Source organism: Dipteris shenzhenensis, chromosome 31 (genome assembly GCF_047967505.1).
Source record: "Dipteris shenzhenensis isolate YYH24624 ecotype China chromosome 31, Dip_SZ_1.0, whole genome shotgun sequence".
NCBI classification, from domain to species: Eukaryota; Viridiplantae; Streptophyta; class Polypodiopsida; order Gleicheniales; family Dipteridaceae; genus Dipteris; species Dipteris shenzhenensis.
This window is the reverse complement of record NC_141626.1, coordinates 24922383-24943744: the sequence shown is the minus strand read 5'-3', so window position 1 is coordinate 24943744 and position 21362 is coordinate 24922383. Positions and strand designations below refer to the sequence as shown.

Genomic DNA, 21362 nt, shown 5'->3' with positions numbered 1-21362 from the left:
TGAATCAATGTGTAGACGAAATTTAACTTCTACCCATTAAAATGTTGTTGTATTAATTTTTAAAGCCATCCTTCTTGGCTGCTGAGTGTTAACAGTATCGTGTTCTTTCTCCCATCTGACACAACTTGGCTCCGAAGTGTATGTTGAAAATAGACATCTCTACTTTCCTCCCATAGTAGATCATTTATTAGGATCAATTTTCCTCGTACTCTTGGAGTCTATTCCTTCTTATTGTCATGATATTGGATTTAACAATCCTTCTTTTCGTTATATTATTTAAGATGGTTTAGATCTATGGGTCTTAAAAGTTGACAAATTCATGCAGATGATGCAAGCACCATGGCTGTCTCTGTAAGTCCACAAAACCATGAGAGTCTTCAAAGCCACAAGAAAAAGCTGTGGGAAGTTTTAAAGCTGAGAGAGAGAGAGAGAGAGAGAGAGAGAGAGACTAGATCTACACAAAAATATCAAATAATCATGCATTAATGATGTCTCGCTCTGTAGCTTCCTGATTTTGGCAAAGATTGATAGAGTGAGCCAAGTTTCCCTATACAGACAATATACAGCTTCAGGTGACGTTCAAACTAAAAAATGGGAGGAAGAATTTGTATTACAGTCCTCCATGTTTTGCAAGGCTGTTATCATATAATGGTGATCTTTGTACACTGAAAGGATGATATCTCGTCTTATGCTTCCCCTCCAGCTCACTTGTTATGTGTCACCCCTGAATGATATCTTGCAACGGCGGTCTTCGAGTCTTGCACACCTGACTGTGTATCATTCACTACGCCCTTCAAGCATCTGTAGTCAAAATTTCTCTCTCTGGGTAGAATCTCTAGACTTTTCTGTTGGGGTAGCCGAAACTTCGTCACTTTGAATCCAACCCATTTGAAGAAGTAGGTCAAAGACACTATCCACTTTGTTCTGATCTGCTGATTTAAGCAAACGATGAGCATCTGATCGTTTAACTTGACCACTTTTCAAACTCTCCAGCATTAGAACTTCTTTCCATCTGAGATAAGCTGGAGGAAGCATCCTGTTTTGACAGCAAAGTAGTTGTTCCTGCACGCATGGTAGAGATATAGAGAATGATATTGAAGTGAGCAAGGTGGGTGAAATCAGGAGCAACTTCATGTGGTAATGGAGGACGTGAGAGGTGATCAAGGGACAACTATGAAACAAGATCTATATGTTGGGCAGGAACAAAAACACACGTGTCCTTTTAAATCTCCAATACAGTTTGGGAGCATGTGCACGTGCATGTGTTCATGCAAGCATATGAGAGAGAGAGAGACAGACAGACAGACAGACAGACAGACATACAGACACAGAGGTTGCATGAGAATTAGAATCTTACCCTTGAGGATAACAATTCGGATCCAGGCTGTCCAGTAAGATCCCAGGTGGTGGATTTGCTTGAATCTCTACTGCAACTTCCAATAAGACCTGGTGATGGTACCATGTTTGAACCCACTTTAACTTTCTGGCTGTCCGGAAGATTGCCTGAAGGATCAAGCTCTCCATCATTCCTCTCTTTGGAGGGATTTCTATTTGAGCGTTGCAAGGTTTTTCCAGCTGGGACGTATCCTGGACTCTCCTTAGCTTTCCTTAAAGCTGCCTCCTCTCGCTTTTTCTTCTCTAGTTTATACTGCTCTGCTTCTGCTAGTGTACGGCACCCAGCAGATCGACATTCCTGAAAATAAAAGATCCATCAATAGTCATCCCAGTAGTCTTTTTAATCCGTGCACCAGACTGCTCTATGGTGAGGTCATTGTGGTAAATGGCTTTCCCCAAAACATGTTTTAGTAAATGTATTTTCCAGAATCTACGCATCATGTTGAGCATAGTTGGATATTAAAAACACCTTCTTAAAAGCTTATCCTCCCAATGCATTTGAAGGGCTCTAAACAGAGAAAGAGAATTAGGATTACAGCTACATCCAAACCAGCCTCGGGCATTGTGATCCTCTCCACTTAAGATTACATTTAGCACATTACCGCATTCTCTCGGCCATGGAGCCCCATGTTAATGGCACTTCATGCTTTGAACTGCCCTGACATAAGATATCTTATGTCCGACAGAGGACATCTTCATGACATCTTAGAAAACAGAATACATAGAGTCTACATGAAGTGGTCCCGAAAACTATCCATTTGCTGTAAATTTTGGAATTATATACATTTACAAATTCTATACTTAAGCTGCTCCTTAATGGCAAACAATGAGTGGCCCAACTCCAGTACACTCATGCTCTTGACTTGAATTTTTAACAATGAAACATCTGAGAGGTACATTATCCTCTTGAGGAGACAGCAAAGAGGTTACGAGAAAAGATTGTCAGAAAGTAATAGACGGCAGCAAAATGCATGCCCCCTTAACTTGCTGAAGCAATAATAACAAAGTGAGAACATGCAATCATCATCCGTGTGTGCATGGCATGCACATACATCTCTCTCTCTCTCTCTCTCTCTCTCTCTCTCTCTCTCTCTTTCTCTCAATCTTAATCTAAAGACCCTCAGTCTTCAACTGATGTAATGAAGGCCTTTTTGGTATAGGACTACAACTTAGATGTGTGCTAAAATAAGCTCGAGCTGAGTTGCCATGTGCACTCCTTGACCCTCTCTGGTTTATCCAGATGATGTAAGGATTTTGTTTTGTACTTTGTACTTTGTCCCATAAGCCCGTGAGGCTTTCTGCAGATGTTAATATTTCTTTCTTTCTTTCTCTCTCTCTCTCTCCCCTTTCCATGGACAGATTCAAGCCATCGCGACAACGGAGGCGTCTGCCGAGACATGCTGATCTCTCTGGCCTACATAGAAAGAAAGAAAGAAAGAAAGTCTATTAATGTCCATGGGAGACCAACAGGTCTATGGGACAGCAAAAAACCATCTAGTACATCTGCTTTAGGGATGGCAGCTCCCAGGGATGAGAGGGAGAGAGCAGTATCCCAGATAATTTGTATCTATAGAGTTTTTCTCTTCATTTCATTTCTAACCCTAGTTAGAATAGAGTTGATTTCAGTATTGTCTTTTTCTCTTTCACTGATGAGACTTAATCAGTTACAGATGTATTGGTTTTGGTCTCATAGGCCACTTTGGCCTCTTGTAGACATTTAATATACCTTCCTTTCTTTCTTCTCTCTCCCGCTTGCTTTGTTACTAGTTGTTTTCTCATCTTTAGTTTATAATTTTGTTTCATTGTCTCAGTAACTTTAGAGTGAGTTGGGTAGGTTTACTAAAGAGTGCAGATTGTTGTCGTTTTTCTTGTCCAATAGAGTTACGTCTAGAACATTGGACCTTGTATTTTGTACTTGGGGGTCTCCCATGGACTTTATACAAGCATATCATATCATATATCCCCCCCCCCCTCTCTCTCTCAGAGCCTCCCTTTCTCTCTCTCCCTCCCTCCTCACTTGCCACGTCGTGGGTACTCAGCAAGCCGCCACAGTTCACTGTGCCAGCTCCAAAGTCCAAAGTCCAAAGTTCGCTGCAGACAGACAACTTCACAGGTTGCTGCCACACTCCAGTTCAGTTCATCTTCTCTCTGTCGCAGTTCGTCACAGTTCAGTCAGCTCACTTTTCTCAGTCCAGTTTGCAGGCCCTTTTCATTCAGTTTCAGTTTCATCCAATTTCAGTCTAGTTAGATCACTCCAGGTTGGGCTGAGCCCTTGGCCCTACTTGGAGGTTAGTTCATCTGAGGGGCACTCAGATCTATGCAGGCCCCTATGGAGCTCCCCAAAATGCTTTCTCGACAACTTTAAGCAAGCCCTCGTACTCAGCCATTGCAGCCCTATTGACGCCCACCCCCTATGCAAAGACATACAGAAAGTGCAGTGTATGGAGAGTAATGGAAAGCAGGAAATTATTGCAAAGGTCATACACAATGTAATGCATCTCCACCAACACTAACACTTGTCTCCATGGTTAAGGATATGATCACCAATCAAGTGATCTCAATCAAACAGGAAATGGTTGCTGATGCCAGCAACAAAGTCAATAGAGCAGGTCTCTATATGGAAGTGAGAGAGTAGGAAACTAGAGCATGCAATAAGACAATCTTGCGCATTTTTGGGACTGAAAGATGGCTACCTTCATGATGATGAGGAGAAAGACATAGATGACAATCATATGTCTTAAGAAGGAAGTACCACAAGTTGAATGGGATGAAAATGATATATATGCAGTATCAGCCAAAAAGCACACAAGAATATGAGGGACGATGGCAAGAGTTAGATCCTCAGACAAGCACATAAGCTGAAGCGTACAAATATTTGGATATCTAAGGAGTTCCCTCTGATCCAGCTCAAACAAAGAAACAGTGAAAGTAAAGGAAGCACACAAGGCAGGCAAATGGGTGGTTTATCGAGATGGGCAAGCTTTGATTAGGGACTTCAAACAAAACCAAAGACTCTCAGTCTTAAACTCATCTTACAAAGGCCACCTTATGATAGTATTAGAATGTAGCTATGCCCTATAATAACTCGAGAAGAGCTCACCTTGTGCAATCCCCCAATTCTCTGGCTATCCAGAAGTAGTAAGTCACTTTTAGGTGTTTGTATGTTGTCTCATAGACCCGTGAGGTCTTCTGCAAATGTTAATAGATCTCTCCCTCTCTCTCTCTCTCTCTCTCTCTCTCTCTCTTTCTCTCTCTCTCTCTCACACACACACACATACAAACACAATCTAGGGTGCTACGCACCAACTATGAGAAAGAATTCTCAGTCACAATTAATTACATTAAATACATCATAAGCTTGTTAGGATTTAACTGCTTCATGTGTACTATTTAAGTGCATAGGAGTGGTCAGGTTAAAAGTTCAACATACTGAAGATTACATCCATCTCTCAAGTTTAGCCTATGTGGTATGTGGTCTCATTCTATCCTCTTAAAAATCCAGCATATTGCTTGGTATGCCAAAGGCTCACCCCCCATGCCTAGTTTGACAGCGCTAGGAACTACATGGTGTTATAAGCCCTATGATTGGGTGTGCAAACCTCGGCGGATGTGCAGAGCATCCTAATCTGATGAGGCATACTAACAACTAGATGGAGATCCAGTAAGTAGAAATAATACCAAGTTCTACCGACTTGGACAACCCTTTGGGTCATTCAATAACTCCATATGATGCAAAGTCCACCCTGTGCCTACCTCCCAAAATCTTGTCACCGGAATGTGAACGTTGTCCAATGTATGAAGTGTCAGTTGTGGCGATCTTTATGATAGGTGATACCCATTATACTAGAATGATGTAATCTCAAGCTATCTAAACCATATAATGCAGTAGAATCGATGTTGATAACCGTCCAATGTGCAAATCCCTGTAATAGAACACACATAAAACGTTCACTCATGGTATCAGTAAACACGTGTACAAATTATCTAAAAATTAGAAAAATAGGCATGTCTATCCATGAAGTAGGCTTGTTGATGTGTCGAATTGGCAAGGGGTCCTCCCTTTAGGCCATTTTACACATTGCTCTTGAGGGAAGTAGTTTTAATATTGGTCCTTTTGAGACAAACCCCTGAAACCTAACCACAAACTAGCAACAGTAGACTTTAAAATGGTTTATTCACCTTTAATCTGAAAGTTCTATCAGCTACAGCTTGCACAACTGTCATGTCAATAATCGCATACGCACACTGTAAAACATTTTGGATAAAGTTAAAAGAATGCTGAACTTATGCCTCCATGCATCCTAGGCTAGTGAATTTGTTTAACTTTAGCAGACCTCAGTAGTCCCTCTCTGCAGGACTTCATTGAGCTCCTCAGGGTCGATCCCTTTGGCCTCGCGGGCCTCATATCCCTTGGTTCACTCTCCATGACCAAGCCATGATTGACACACCTAGAGGCCAACACATGCAAATGGAGCTCCCTACCATTAGAACTATAGGAACCTTTGAGGAGTATTCCATTTATAAGATGACATTCATGACAAGTGCTAGCATCAGAGCGTCGAAGTCTAATACGGGATGCGTCGACATGCATGAGACCGAAGATTCTATGGAGGTTGACGGAGTTCCAGCCAAAGGTGTTGCCGGACAAGAAGCAGGAGCTGCTCCAGCTCATGAGAGTCGCACCAAGTAAAAGTTCAGAGAAGTTGAGGCCCGTCTTTTTGCTCTGGAGGAGGTCGTGCATGCTCTGCAGCATCACAAGGAGTTGCTCGAAAGATGCAGCTTACTGACGTGAAAATCCAAGTGGCCAACCTCACGGAGAAACGCGAGGACTCAATTGCCTCCAAGGTCAAGGTGAAACCCACGGAGCCGGGCCCTTACAAAGGATCGCGGGAGGTCAAGGTTCTAGAGAATTATCTCGTATACAACATGACCCAGTATCTAGTCCTCGCTAAGATTATGGATCCTCAAGAGCAACTTTTGCATACATCGACCTATTTGGCCAATTATGCGAAACAATGGTGGCATAAGTACAAAGAAGACGAACGTCTTAAGATGAATACCTTCACAATTAACACTTGGGATGATCTACAACAACGTTTGTGCCTACAATTTCTTCCGGCACATATCGAATGGAAGGCCAAGGATGCATTCACTAATCTCAGACACACAGGCACACTAAGGGAATTCATTAAGCATTTCGCCCTTATGCTTTAAATCAAAGAAATGTATGAAGCAGACATACTATATTACTTCCTAAAGAGGCTAAAGCCATGGGTGCATGATGAGTTGATGTGCCAACAGATTAAAATTGTCGTAGAGTCGTATGAGGCTACCGGCTGTCTAACCAACTGGCAGGAGAAGCTCCATCAGTCCAAGGGAGGGACTACTCAAGCCAAGGCTCTAGCAAAGTCACTAGGTCCAAAAGGGAGATACTTCTCGAACATCGACCTATGCTCTATCACCAGATTCGGGTCGCAAAAGAAGACATTGGGAAGACAACGATGAGAACAAGGATGGGGCCTATGACGGGCTCATTCTCACATTCGGCTTAACTAATGCACCTGCAACGTTTTCTACACTTATGACTGAAATTTTCAGGGATGCATCAGACAAATAATCATGCTATACCTAGATGATATTCTAATTTATTTCCCAACTCTAGAAGAGCACGTAGAGCATCTGCACTCAGATTTTCAAAAACTCAGAGCTAACAAATTGTACTTGAGGAGAGCAAGTGTGAATTTGCTAGGGATTGTGTGACGTTCTTGGGATTCAAGGTCGCTCACGGACGACTGATGATCGACGAAAGCAAGGTGAAGGCAATTGTGGAGTGGCCAACTCCATAGACGGGGTTCATAATGTCCGCGCATTCAGCGGCTTGGCTTCCTTTTACAAAACCTTTGTCGACATGTACTCTAAAATCACACCACCCCTTACTCACTTGACTCGAAAAGATGTCAAGTAGAGATGGACAGAAAAACATGCAAAGGCGTTTGCCGAGTTAAATGCATGATTAGTAGCGCTCTTGTTCTAGCTATTCCAGATTTTAAACAACCATTTGAACAAAGTGACACTTCGGATTTTGCCATCAAAGGTGTTTTGCTGCAGGACGGGCACCCCGTGGCCTTTGAGAGCCACAAACTAATCGATCGAAAGACAAGATACGCAACCAAGGAGATGACTGTCATGGTCCATTGCTTGTGAACCTGGAAACATTACCTCATGGGGAGACACTTCACTATGTTCACCGACAACGTGACTACGTCATATTTTGTGACGCAGCCCAAGCTCTCACCAAAGCAAGCACGATGGCAAGATTTCCTTGCTTTGATTTTGATATCAAATACATGTCAGACAAGGAGAACACAGTCGCGGATGCTTTGTCAAACTGACCTTATCTCTCGGCCATCTAGATGCTTCAGGGATCTAACCTACTTGAAGAAATCAAGAAAGGTAATGCTGAGGACACATTGGCTGAGCGGATTCTTCAACCCGAGTGCAAGAGAGCCCATGTAGATGTTTGCAAAGGAATCATCTAAGCAAAGACGTGTCTATGTTCTTGCCGAGAATTGTAAGAGAACGCAGTGGACGGGTCATCCAGGACAAGAAAAGACTATAGGGTTGCTCGCTTGAAGCTTCTGATGGCCGCTTTTGGAACAAGATTCTGACGCATTCGTGCGGACATGTGTTGTCTGCGCTCAGAACAAGGTAGAGAGGAAGAAACCAGAAGGGTTGTTGCAACTGCTACCATTCCTAGCAAACCATGGGAAAGCATATATCGGTGCCCTATCCTTGTCAAACGGCCACACAGGGGTCTTAGTGGTCGTTTGTCGATTGACGAAATACGCCCACTTCATACCATATGTTGCATCATGCGATGCCCCGACCACCGCCCCATTGGTTTTCAAGCACGTAGTCAAGCTGCATGGCTTGCCGAGGGAGATAGTGTTTGATCGAGATGGGCATTTTACCAGTTCCTTCTAGCAAACCCTATTTGCAATCTGTGGAGCCGTGCTATTGTTCAGCAGTTCCTATCATCCCCAAACAAACGGACTCACCCGGATCAACCAGATTCTAGAAGACCACCTAAAGCACTTTGTCAGAGGTGATTAGGGTGATTGGATCGTCTTTATAGACATTGCAGAATTATGCTACAATGCATGGCAGCATTCGGCGACCAATTTCTCTTCATTTGAGCTGGCACGAATTCCAGCCACTTGCCCCAGGCGGAGCAGCAGCATTGGCCACATCAGGAGGCATAGCTCCTACCGGAGGTGTATTCCATGAGGAATGGGCGGTGCAGCTCACCCTGGCTCGTAAGCGTCTAGAGAAGGCCCAGCATCGGATGAAAAAGTACTATGATGCCAAGAGATGCTGCGCAGAATTCCAAGAAGATGATGAGGCCTATCTTAAGATCTACGCTGAGTAGCTTACGTATCCGCCCATAAGATCACCGATCGCATGTCATGTAGATATGATGGACCATTCAAGACTGCGAAGAAAATCGATGCTCTAGCCTACGAGCTGCAACTACCTTCACATTACCATGTTCATCCAATATTTCACGTCTCTATGCTAAAGGAGGTGAACAAAGACTCTGATCCGCGGCCAGAATTCAGAGGGTTCGGGGACCTGCGCTAGTTATCGATCGAGGCGAGTAGGAAGAACTTGACCAAATTCTCACGCATCGTGACCAGCCAAACCAATTTGGCGCAAATCAGATCTACATGTGCCCGTGGAGGGCGTAGCCTCCTAGCTCCGACTCTTGGCGAGGCGAGGCATCGCATTGGCGGTTTCAAGCGCATGTGATTGACTACACGTAATTCACGGCCTATTCCCTAAAACAAGGAGGGGCCAAAAATCAAGTGGGGTTGAAATGTGGTCCGTTCCCTGTTGACAAGGGATCCCAAGACGCGTGAACCCGAGCTCCGGCCTAAAAACCCCACGTTAGCATTTCTTATGGCCACATGGCGGGCCTAGGAGGCACGTAGGCTCAAGGCCTAAACATGCAGGTAGAACCGATAGAAGGGTCGTCGACCAATGGAAAGGCTCAGCCCTTCAACACATGGCAATCACTAGCTATGAGGCAGCAGTCTAGTCATCACGTCGACAAGGTGGCGCGAGGTCGCTCAAACGCGTGGCAACACAACGCAACACCGGGCAAGTGCTCAGAGGACACGTCGGATGGGTGCGGACAGCAGGTGGGACATGTGGTCCTATCCGGAATAGGCGTGGCCACGAAGGCGGGCAAGTCACCAGGCCATGCAACACTCAACCACTTGATAACCTGAGAGGGATCCCCAAGACAATCGCCAGAGCCTAGCAACCAATTGAACATGCTGTCGCACACTGTAACCAAGGGATCCGCTAGACCCTAAAGCCACATGGCGCATCGAGGACTCACAAGGAGATTTGGACCACATGGGAGCCCGGGAACTATGATGCGTGCCAGTTCCTCAACAGGCATGGGGAGTAGAGCCATCATCGATTCCACAAGCCATGCTTGGTTGGCCTTAAGTGGACAATCGATTTGAACGTGCGAGACTGGCATGGTCTTGGACTAGACATGGGCAATCAGCGTGGGGTCTAGCTAAGGGTTAGGACTAACCTAGGGCTAAGACCTAACTAGTAGAAGAGGTCTAGAAGAGCTGGCCTAGCTTCAGGCATGGCTAGACTTAGGTGGAGTGTTCCCCAAGCTAGGGCAGAGCCAAATATAGCGTAGGTAGCCCTATAGTAGGAGTTACTGGCTATAGATGGCTAAAGCCACATAAAGCAGGACGCCTAGCCTATAAGTATAGGCTAGGGGCTCAATTGATGGTGTCCAGAGGATGAGTTCCTTAGTGACCAGGACCTGCGGGCCAGAGGGTAGCAACTAGGGTGAAGGGCTTGTGGTATGGGACACAAATCTGGAGTCTTAGGATGGCTCGCTCTCGTATCCAAGTGGTTTAGACATCTAGCTCCAACCCTTATGGGTTGTGTCTATGGCGGATGGGTTACATGTGGGCTTGGCCAGTGTTCTCTTACTGTTTCTAGTTATGGAGCTAACATGGATATCCCACCAAGGTCTAGGGTTGACTAGACCTAGCAAGGATTGTTAAAGGGATGGCTGCATGCCTACAAAAGATGAGGGAGATGTGGGTTCTGGCCAGAAGGCGATGAAAGCGCAGACGCATTCAGCGCTTGAAGCATTCCAAAGTTTTGACAAAGCGAGTGAGGTTCTGTTCATAGAGATGGAGTTCGGAAGCAAGGAGGTTGAGGCTCTGCTCAGTTGAAGCACACGTAGGTGTTGAAACTAAGGGCTCTGGAGGGTGAAGGGAGACGTAGTGGGTGTGTAGTGTGGCGCTCTGACGTGTCTGTAATCTCTCTGTTGGTCGAAGGCTCATCGACCGAGAGTGAGACTCTACCGTCTATGAACTTCCTTCTCTCACTTCTGTCTTCTAGTCTTCTATTCGTTCTGGAGTTGGTGGATTCATAAGCGCATGTGTTAGTCGGTCATCTGTGAGTTTCGACATCTGAAATGTATGGTCGAATCGTTCTGACAGTCTGCGTATAAACTATGTGAACCATGTAGTCGATCGCCAGAGGTCGGATCTTTGGCGAGAGGTTGCTGAGTGGATTTTTCAGTGGGTCGCCAGCATTTAATCGAGCACTTAAGGTTGTTTGGTTCCACAAGGCGACGAAACGACAGGTCTGTTCGTCTGTCTTTCGTATATGAAGAAACGACATGGATTCGTCCTAAGGCGAAGTCCATTTGCCCTAGTTCATCAACGACGTCTGGCTAAGTCCGCCGTTCGTCTGGTCTAGGGACTCCAGGGTTTCTTTAAAAACTATGTGCTTCTCCTTCACCCTCAAGCTTCCAGGGAGCTGGAAGGATGGTTAAGTGATTCGGTTATGGAAGGAATGACCCGGGTTCAAATCTCACGGATGCATGCAAAACAGTCGAATGTTCGGCGAGGATTCCGTTGATGCCATTGGCGGAGGATCCTCTTGATTCCGGACATATTCCGTCGGAGACGTCAATAGAACGTGACTATGCGAGGGTGGTTAGGCGAACAACTCTACGATGAGCAAGTCGCGGGTTCTAGTCCGACGGAGGGTCTGTGCCCAGGGAATATTCACGGCGGCAATGCTAACCTTTTGCCCGATGAACCTTTTGCTAATTAGGCCCACGAGATCATGGCAAGTTCGGTTTGATTAGCGTAAGGACTATCCGACAGTCGTGTCCGTGAGGGATTGGCGGACCGAGGCAGTTTGGTTGAGAGTCAGTTCGACTGGTTCGGTCAGTTTGATGCCTTAGGCGTTTTTGCCGAAGGTAAGCCAAAACAAAGGAGGTAACGAGACACGGAGAGGTGTATCTGAGTTGATCCTAGAGGGGACCAAACGAGGGGTTAATCCGAGTTTTTTAAAAAATGCAGCACGATCTCTTTTTCCTCGAATCTGTGTGTTTTAGGTTGCAAGAAAAGCATGCCTTATGTAATTTTTGGACACCATGGCATGGTCAACCCAGTGACATGTCTCTGTCAACTTTTCAACATTTACCAACCCCTCTAGTAGCCTCTTTGTGTCAATCTTCTCTTGCTCGTCTTGGAAGAAAAAGCCTCCTATAGCAAGTTATAAAATTATGCTACATGATTTTCTCCCTCCCTAAAAGAAACTGTAAGTGGTGCACTTCTCTGATAGGTCAATTATATGAGAAACATTAATATGAATTCATACAATAAGGAAATGTCTTTAAATTGTCTTGTATAGCTGTGCAAGTCCACTACAATTCAAAATTGATTACTTACATTAAACAATGGAACTACCCACAACACACAGATCCTAGTTAATGCAAGCTAGTGGAGAGCTCTTCTCTAAGATGATATAGAAAGCTAGCGACATAATTCACCATAAATTCAGGGACGTTACCTGCAAATCTGCAATGCGTTGTCTAATCCTCCGCTCTGCATTCAACCCTGCAAGTAAAGCTTCATGCTCCTCTGAAGTATGATACCGCATAAACACCCGTGCTCGTTGATAAAGCTCCCGCTCTTCCTTGGATCTTTTATTATCTAATTCTTGCTGTCGTTTCACATCAAGCAAACCTCTTTCTAGAATAAATTCTTTGCGCCGTTTTCTCTCATCCAATCTGTCAACGTAACACACAAGCATCGATTATGAAAGCCTCAACAAGAAAAAAATAACCAGAGAAATGTCATTTTGAGTGCCACTAAAGATTATGGTTCCTTTATTTTGTGATGCAAATCTCTCTCTCTCTCTCGTCGCCATCGGTCAATTGCGAGTCTTATCACATCAGCTGCGAATGGAGGCAAGGAGAGCTGCAAGCATACCCAGAGAGCAGAGGACTTGCACACTATGCCAGATGGAGGAGATTGAGAGGGAGGAGCATTTTCTGTGTCTATCCAGTCTATTATGAGATACGAGGACGATACCACTGCCTCTTTCAGGAGAAGCATGGCTTTGGTCCACTTACACAGCTGATCCATTTTCACCATCACATCTATATTGGGCTCTACCTGATTGAGATGCACCGACGAAGAGACGCATTGATGCGACAAATCACAGAGCAGCACAGACTAATTCCACAGGTCACCGATATCGACAGGTCACAGACTTTTATGCATCTGAGTCAGCTGCTGGTGAGGCTGAGGGAGAGGAGCTTGAGGAGATGAGAGCACCATCGATTAGCAATAGGAGAGTCCACCACGATGCTGCCAGACAAGAGACACACTCCACGTGCGACACGAATAGGGACCAGAGCACGCATGATCGAGGTTTGATCTATCTCAGCCCTTCTTAGAGGTGACCGCCAAAGGCGACCAGATCCACAGATCGAGGAGACCACGCCCTCCCCCACGCCACGAGACAGCTTGATAGACATAGATATGAGCGCTCCTCACATCTCATCAGAGAGCCACTAGGTTACCTGGATATACGGAACCTAGGAGTGCTAGCTCTGAGCACCTGACACTCCTCTGTTATTTGGCTTTCGCTACTCTAGCATTTCGACACTTGATTCATTAGTTTTAGCACTTTATCTTTTTAGTTTTCAGCAAGGGTCTTAGTGAACTTCTAGCCCTCAGTGGCTTGTATGAGTTACCTTTTTGGCATGTACTTTGTCTCATAGGCCTGCGAGGCCTCTCGCAGACGTTAATACATCTTTCTTTCTTTTCTCTCTCTCTCTCTGTGCCAGAGCGGCCAGAAAAAATACTAGGGAGTTACATAAAAGAAGTCTTAGAACACCGTAACAAGGTACTAAAGTTAGGCCACAAGCTAGCTCAAGAGGTACTCACTACATAGCAAGATTTGTAATATCTACTTTCACATGTTAACTGATCACTATTAGTTAATATTGATCACCAATGCTATAGATCCTAAAGGGTCTCACGCGGACTTTAATAGAATCATATCACATCATCTCTCTCTCTCTCTCTCTCTCTCTCTCTCTCTCTCTCTTCTCTCTCTCTCTCTCTCTCTCACTCACTCTCTCAGCTCCTTCCGCTCAACACCTTCTGCACCTTTTGCCACAGCACCTCCCACTTAGCACCTTCCGCCTCAACACCTTCTCTCTCACCTAGTAGCTTCCGCCTCAGCACCTCCCACCTAACAGGTGCTGCCTCAACACACAAGTCGTAGTGTACAGAACTACAAGTCGCACGTCACCTCGGTTCGTCTAATCGCCTGGCTTCAATTCATTTCACAGGTGCTGCGCCGCCAAGGAGTCCCATCCCATTTCACAAAGTCTATACTTCGCCTCTTAGCTCAATTCGGCCCGCCCTTCAGCTTCAAGCTGAAACCCCTAGCCCGGGAATCAGCTTCAGCCTGGGGTTCATCTGACATGGGCAAAGTGGCCTAGCCTCTCCTCAAAATCCCCCTTTACCCTAGCAACTTCAACCAGAAGGATTTGGTTATCCCCAATTGCAGCTAAGACGCCCTCTCCATATGCGCATACATTCTACCGAGGAGGTATGAATTATCCCATCATGAGTATGCATGAGCAGAATTTTTTTACTATAGCAGGAGGTCAAAGAGTTAAAGATGCAATTGGTAGCTGTAATAGCTAAACTTCAGGTCCTAAGGACCTGGCAAGCAAGAAATAATAGATGAGGTAGTGAAAGCTTGCAAGGCTTCTCCCTCTATCCCTTAGCTAGTCTCTACAGTTAAAGATCTTATGCACTCTGAATTAAAAACAATTAATAAATAAGTGACTGTGGAGGTTGACACAAAGACAAACAAAAGTGACATGTGTCCAGACGCAACAATTCACTAAAGATTAGAGTAAGTGTTTTCTTGACACAAATGAAGCGGGAGTCGAATAAGTACCACCAACTCTACAACACTTGACTTTTGCTATAAAATAAACCCTTTTTTGAAATTACAGCAAGTCATTTTCTCTCTTGTATTACTAAAAGGAAAGAATGGAAGGGGAAGGGATATTTAATAAAGAACTTGTCCTTTTTCCTCCACTACCAGAAGGAGATAGGGAGAGAACACCATCACCTCCTCCTGAAGAGGATGATGTAGATGAGAGTTTTACACATATTGAGTATGATAACCCACGTATAGAATTACCTTCATCTCTCCTTCAAGAATCTCTTGATAGGGAGTTTTCCTTCATAAATGTAGGGAGAAACGAGTTCATCTAAGAGCAAGGCGCTGAGTTTACGCCTTTAACTCAAAATCCCATACAAATGGATTATAATCCAAGTGCAAGAGGGAGAGAGGAGTCTCCCGTGATAAGCTGGTTTCTCAGCTTAGCCATATGATTGAACAGTCCATTATGACAAAATTAGGAACTAAGAGAGTGCTGAATTTTGGGGATGACGATTTAAGTACCCCCTCAAAGTGAGCTAAATTCCAACCCCAAGAGAGAATATCCCAGAGTATGATGGAGCAAGAGAGGCATATAAAATCCTCAATTGGATTCGCCATTTTAAGCTATATTTTGCCCATCAAGATAAGACCAACCACGAGAAGCTTGCTCTTGCCACACTACATCTATAGAAGGATGCTTCGATGTGGTGGTCTTTATCACAAACGGGAAAACAGCCTATTCTTCAATGATACAAATTTGTAGAGCAGCTTAAGGCCACTTTCATGCCTCCGAGGCATGAAGAAGAATTGACCTTCCGCTGGGAAAGGTTCAGGCAATTCGAAAACGAGAGTAACGCTGAATTTACAGCTAGGTTCTGGAAACTCTCTTTAGAGTTACCTAAGAAGAGCAAAGATGATAGAAGGAGACCTTCCGTTGGGAAAGGTTCAGGCAATTCGAAAACGAGAGTAACGCTGAATTTACAACTAGGTTCTCGAAACTCTCTTTAGAGTTACCTGAGAAGAGCAAAGATGATAGAAGGAAGAAGTATTTAGCAGCCCTAACCCCGAAAGTGAGGTATGAGGTTGAAATGTTCAACCCAACCACCTTGATTGGCTGAGATTGCTGAGAGGAAATTGAATCTGCGTAAACCCTTCAACAAAGGAAAGGAGAAAGCTATTGTACAAAATGTTAACGGCCAATCACGTCTTGGATGGATACCATTTCCTTCCATGAAGGACGATGAGAAGAAAAAGCTAATTAACGATGGAAAATGTTTCGGATGTAAGAAACATAAGCCAGGGCATCCATGGCATAAATGTCCTACTCTATTAGCCAAAATTGTCAAAACCAATTTTGTAAAAGGAAAAGGCAAAGCATCCAAACAGGAGGGTGTCACCAAATGTAAATATCCTAAGTCAAAGTACAGTTGACCATTTATTTGATCATAATTAAAGAGTTTTATATGTGTTAATTACGGTCAAAGAGTTATTTTAATGGTCAAAGGATTGACTACGGTCAGAGATACTTGACTCTAGTCAAGTAAACCTGACTATGGTCAGAGAGCGTTGACTTCGGTCAACAAGACTTGGCATGCGCCAAGAGGGGTTAACCCCGGTTAACCAAGATGTGCCAACCTCGGTTGGAGAGACTTGGCTATAATTAAGGCGCCCTGACCTTGGGTCGAAGCTCTTTAATTATAATCAAGAGTGTTGACTCCGGTCAACCAGAGAAAATATATATATATTTATATATATATATATATATATATATATATATATTTGTTTAGATGTGCACATGTGTTCAGTGGGGACGCCCACCGTGACTAGGATTAGTCCACAGTGTGTTATTTGCATGCAAAGCGCTAACAATTAATGGGTACCATGGTGGTGCGCTTTAATTGATTGTTGCAGGTACTAGAAGGATTATTTTTTTCCTAAGCGAAATGGGAGCCTGACAAGCATTCAGGAAACGGTTCGTGTGACCGAGAGCTTTGAAGACTCCAGAATGGCCCTAAGTGGCTTGTAATAAGAGTTAGTCTAGATTGTAGACAAGTGGCATGTTGCCAATTTGAATGGGGTTTGAAGCCCTTGTAAAGAAGGATTTCTTTTCACGTAAGAGAGAGAAGAGAGAGAGACTTACGAGACAGCTTCCTGCTGAACTTTTGTAACAGTTTTTTTTTTTCTGAAAGTAATAAAGACCTTCGGGGGGGTCCAGCCCGACAATTTGTCCTGGGCCCTAATGTATGATCAGAGAGAGAGAGAGAGGGAGAGTTGTGGATAAGGGAGAGCGGTGGACAGTTTGAATTTCCGTCGTTGACGTGAAGCCTTAGTTGTTTTATTTTCCCCTCCAGTCGGTTTTATTGGTATCAGAGCGTTAGGATCTCCCTACCTTCCATGGTGGGAGCGATCAAGAGAAAAGAACCGCAGGCCATCGCATGGGCAGCGAAGCTATTGTGAGCAGGAGCAAAGGGGTGTCGGAAGTGCACCGTCACGCTGACTGGGCTGGTGACACCGTCACGCTGGCACACAAGGCGCAGTGCGTGTGCTCGACGCCAGCGCTCATAGGCTAAGCAACTGCTGAATTGCCAATAGCAATGAAAGAGGTTCCGTGACCACGAATCAATGAGCAGACGGCTGCGTGATACCCCTGACGGAGAGTAAGCGCAGATGGGAGCGATTCTGGTGATTCTTGGTCTCTAAATTGGCGAAGGAGTATCAGGGAGGTCGCTGGATGGTATGCCCAAAGGAATTCGTGCAGATCCTTGAAGACTTTGTGAAGGCAATGCGCGGTGAGCTATTCCGCTGTCTAACAGAGATGCTGACGAAGACCTTCAGCGAATCTTCGTGAAGGCTTAGATCGATGGTCATCAAGGCGCAGGCGCGACGCGCGATGATTTCCTGCATAGCCAAGGTTTGAAACCTTTGGCTGTGCTGACGTGGCCAGGGTGCCACCTAGGCAGACATGTGGCATACACAGAGCTGACGTGGCAGACACGCGTGGGTGCTGACGTGGCAGCATATGCATGGTGATGACGTGGCAGTACACGTGGCCTCCAGCTCAGAGCTGACGTGGCGCTGACGTGGCGCAGGACATGTGGTGCAGGACACGTGGCAGAGGTCTTGCAAGATGCTGACGTGGCAGCCAGCCTGGCAGACCCGTGGTTAAGTTAACCCGGGTACAGTTAAACCCTGGTTAAGTTAATCGCAGTCAGTTAACTCTGGTTAGCTGAACCAGTATCTAGCTAGTTCAACTCTGGTCCAGTTAATCTGGCCTAACCAGATCAGTTTGGTTGGTGTAACCAGAACCAGTTAGTCTGGTTAGACTAACTAGCAGTTACTTCATCTGGTTACTGTTTTCACCAAAAAAAAAAAAAAAAAAAAAAAAGAGACAGTTGCAGAGACAGTTTTGGCTATCAATTTTCTCCTGCCTGTCAGACTTTTACTGTCAGAAAAGTAGCAGAAAACCAGAGAAAAGCAGGGAAAACAGAGCTTTGCAGAAAAAGGAGTATGCATGCCTTTGAGCAGTAAAAAGAGGGAAAAACAGATGCCTTTTGAAGCCATCTGCAGCAGCCAGAAAAGGGCAACATAGTTGATAATGCTTTGACAGTTGTATGGGTACATGCCTTGAACTGACAGCCCGTACTGGCGTAGATTGTGAATGCAAAACACCTCTTGTTGAGGTACCTTTTCTGTTGGAAAAGCAAAGGTAGTGTGCATTAGTTACTTGCACAGTGTGAGAAAAATCTGCAGATCTCAGAATATGGATCAATCACCTATCCAGTGGGATTCTCAAGATAGGGATGTGCATCCAAGACAGAGGAATGTGCCACAAACTCAACAAGAATTTGAACAAATGGTACGCACTCGTATACAAGAGCTGGAAAATCTAAAAAGGGATCCCAGGGCTCAGCATTTGTTTCCAGCAGAGGCTATGCCTAATCCAGTATATGACGTGCCAATGCCAGAGGCACATTCTCGTGTACAGTCTGAGAGAGAGAGATCTCATAGATCTCATAGGAGACGGTCCCATAGTAAAAAGAGATCGAGGCATCGTCACCGATCTCCTAGTCCATCACCGTCTACCTCGAGTTCGACTTCTATGTCTTCTTCTTCCTTATCAGATAAACCATCCAGGAAAAGAAGGAAACACGAGAAGTCTGGGAAGAGAAAATCTTCCAAAGCGACCAGGGAATTTAAAGAGGGAGGAAAATCTGTTAAGTTTATGACCTACAATGGACAGTATGGTCATACAGACAAAGCATTGCAGTTTATCAGACAGTTTGATGCTGCATTCGGTACAGAGAGATTTTCAGAATCCTCCAAGCTAAGAATGGTCAGTCTACACTTGACAGCAACGGCTAGTGCATGGTGGAGTGCACTGACTACAGATGGGTCAGCCCCAAGGAAGTGGAAGGGCTTCAAGAAAGCCTTCTACCAGCAGTTCATGCCTAAACAGTTTAGAGACCATGTTCTTCAAGACTGGGACAGCTTGCACATGGATGCAGGAGATACAGTGGATGGGTACAACCAAAAGTTCTGGGATGCTTATTTGCAGGTTGCACCGTTCAAAAAGATCTCCAAAGGTACCCAGATGAGGAAGTACAGAGCAGGTCTCACTCCAAGAATTCAGGCAGTAGTAAATGCTTTGGGGGCAAAGAATATTCAAGATCTTATGCATTCAGCCTCAGTAGCGAGTCTTGTGCCGCTACAAGATCCATCTACAGTGCCATCCTTGCATGCAGGACGTGCTGATAAAAAGAAAACTGATTTTCAAAAATCAGAAAAGAAAGAGTCCCCTAAGGCTGAAAAGAAAGGGTTTCAGCCTCAGAAGCCGAGGGGTACTCAGTTCTCGAAGACCTATAAGGGCAAATCTCTATTTACCCCTGAACAGATAGCGGAATTCCGTAGAGATGGGAAATGCTTCAGGTGCGGTAAAGAGGGGCATGTGGCTGCCCAGTGCCCAGAAAAGCCTTCATCATCGAAGGGAAAAGAGGCAGAGAAGCCACGAGGACCGCAAAAGCCAATGGCAGGGGGAATTCCTGATATACTGGGTCATGCTCTGAACCCAGAAGAACGAGAATTGCTGCTATCATGGGGCAAAGTTAGAGACCAGCAAGTGCTAATTTTATTTGATCCAGGGGCTACTGATAATTTCATATCAGAGGATCTAGCCCTGAGGCTGGGAATAAAGACGGAAGAGCTAGGCAGGGCTTTGGATGCTGATCAAATGTTTTGTGGGAATCCTGTGCCAGTTACTCCCTTGATAGGGAAGCTCCGTCTACATATTCAGAGTTATGTGGATCAGGAAGACTTCTTCATTTCTCCACTGAAACATTATGATGTAGTTTTGGGGATGCCTTGGTTTCACCGCAAGGCAGTGAAGTTGACTCTTCCTGAAAGAGTGCTGGAATTTGTGCATAGGGGGAAAAATCAGCGTGTAATTGCCAGGAATAAAGGGGACACTATCCCCATTGTATCTGATGTTTCATGCGGTAAAGCAATAAAGTCTGCAATTTCTGCGTACATGGTTTTTGTAAAAGAAAAAGAGAATGATATGCATGCTGAAATGAATGATGCAGACAAAGACAAGTTTCAGTTTCTTGTAAACTTTAAAGATTGCTTTTCTGATGTCTTGCCAGGGGAGTTACCCCCAGAGAGACCAGAAGATCATCAGATAGAGTTAATGCCTGATAGTGAGCCACCAAACAGACCCCCTTATAGAGTCAGTGCGACTCAGAGAGAGGAGATTATGGCTCAGGTACAGGACTTGCTGTCCAAAGGCTTGATTCAGCCCAGCTCGTCTCCTTTTTGTTCCCCTGTACTATTAGTACAGAAGAAAGATGGTTCATTCCGGATGTGTGTGGATTATCGCGCACTGAACAAAATGACCATCAAGAATAGATTCCCTATTCCGCGTATTGATGATGTCTTGGATCAGTTAAATGGAGCTTCAGTTTTCAGCAGGATAGACTTGAAGAGTGGCTACCACCAAGTAAGGATACAGCCTCAGGATGTGCATAAGACAGCATTCCGCACAACATTCGGGTTGTATGAATACTTAGTGATGCCTTTTGGATTGACAAATGCTCCAGCCACATTCAATAGAATGATGGATCGCATCTTCCGGAAGTACAGGCATTTTACGGGTACTTTCTTTGATGATATCTTAGTTTTTTCTAAGACAGAGGAAGAGCATAGAGAACATCTTGCTATAGTGTTTCAAGAGCTGAGAAATCATCAGCTCTATGCAAACAGCAAGAAAAGTGAATTCTTCCTGGAAGAAATCCACTATCTGGGGCATATAATATCCAAGAATGGGATACAAATGGATCCAGCGAAGATCCGTGCCATTCAGGAATGGCCAGAGCTGAAAACTGTGCATGAAGTTCGAAGCTTTTTAGGCTTGTGTTCTTACTACAGAAGATTTATCAGACATTTTGCTGATATCGCAGCTCCATTACATGACCTCACTAAGAAAAATGCAGCTTTCACATGGGGATTATCACAGAAGAAAGCATTCAATACACTCAAGGAAAAGTTGACTACAGAGCCTATTCTGGTAGTTCCGGATCTGTATCAGTCTTTTGATGTGGATTGCGATGCTTGTGGAGAATGTGTTGGGGCTGCATTGCATCAGAATGGTCATGTAGTAG

At 44.7% G+C, this 21362-nt stretch overlaps 1 protein-coding gene across 1 annotated transcript in view; it reads right to left on the bottom strand.

Moving 5' to 3' along the window:
* Window positions 1-455: 455 nt before the first annotated feature.
* The window catches only part of ADA2B (ADA2 2B), a 90762-nt gene continuing 69855 nt past the window's right edge, over window positions 456-21362 (bottom strand). The window contains exons 11-13 of the mRNA XM_087369968.1: window positions 12304-12523; window positions 1358-1693; window positions 456-1062 (exon numbers count right to left, since the gene is read on the bottom strand). Coding sequence (XP_087226094.1) covers window positions 808-1062; window positions 1358-1693; window positions 12304-12523 — 811 coding nt within the window. The 3' untranslated portion in view covers window positions 456-807. The remainder of the gene's footprint in view (window positions 1063-1357; window positions 1694-12303; window positions 12524-21362) is intronic.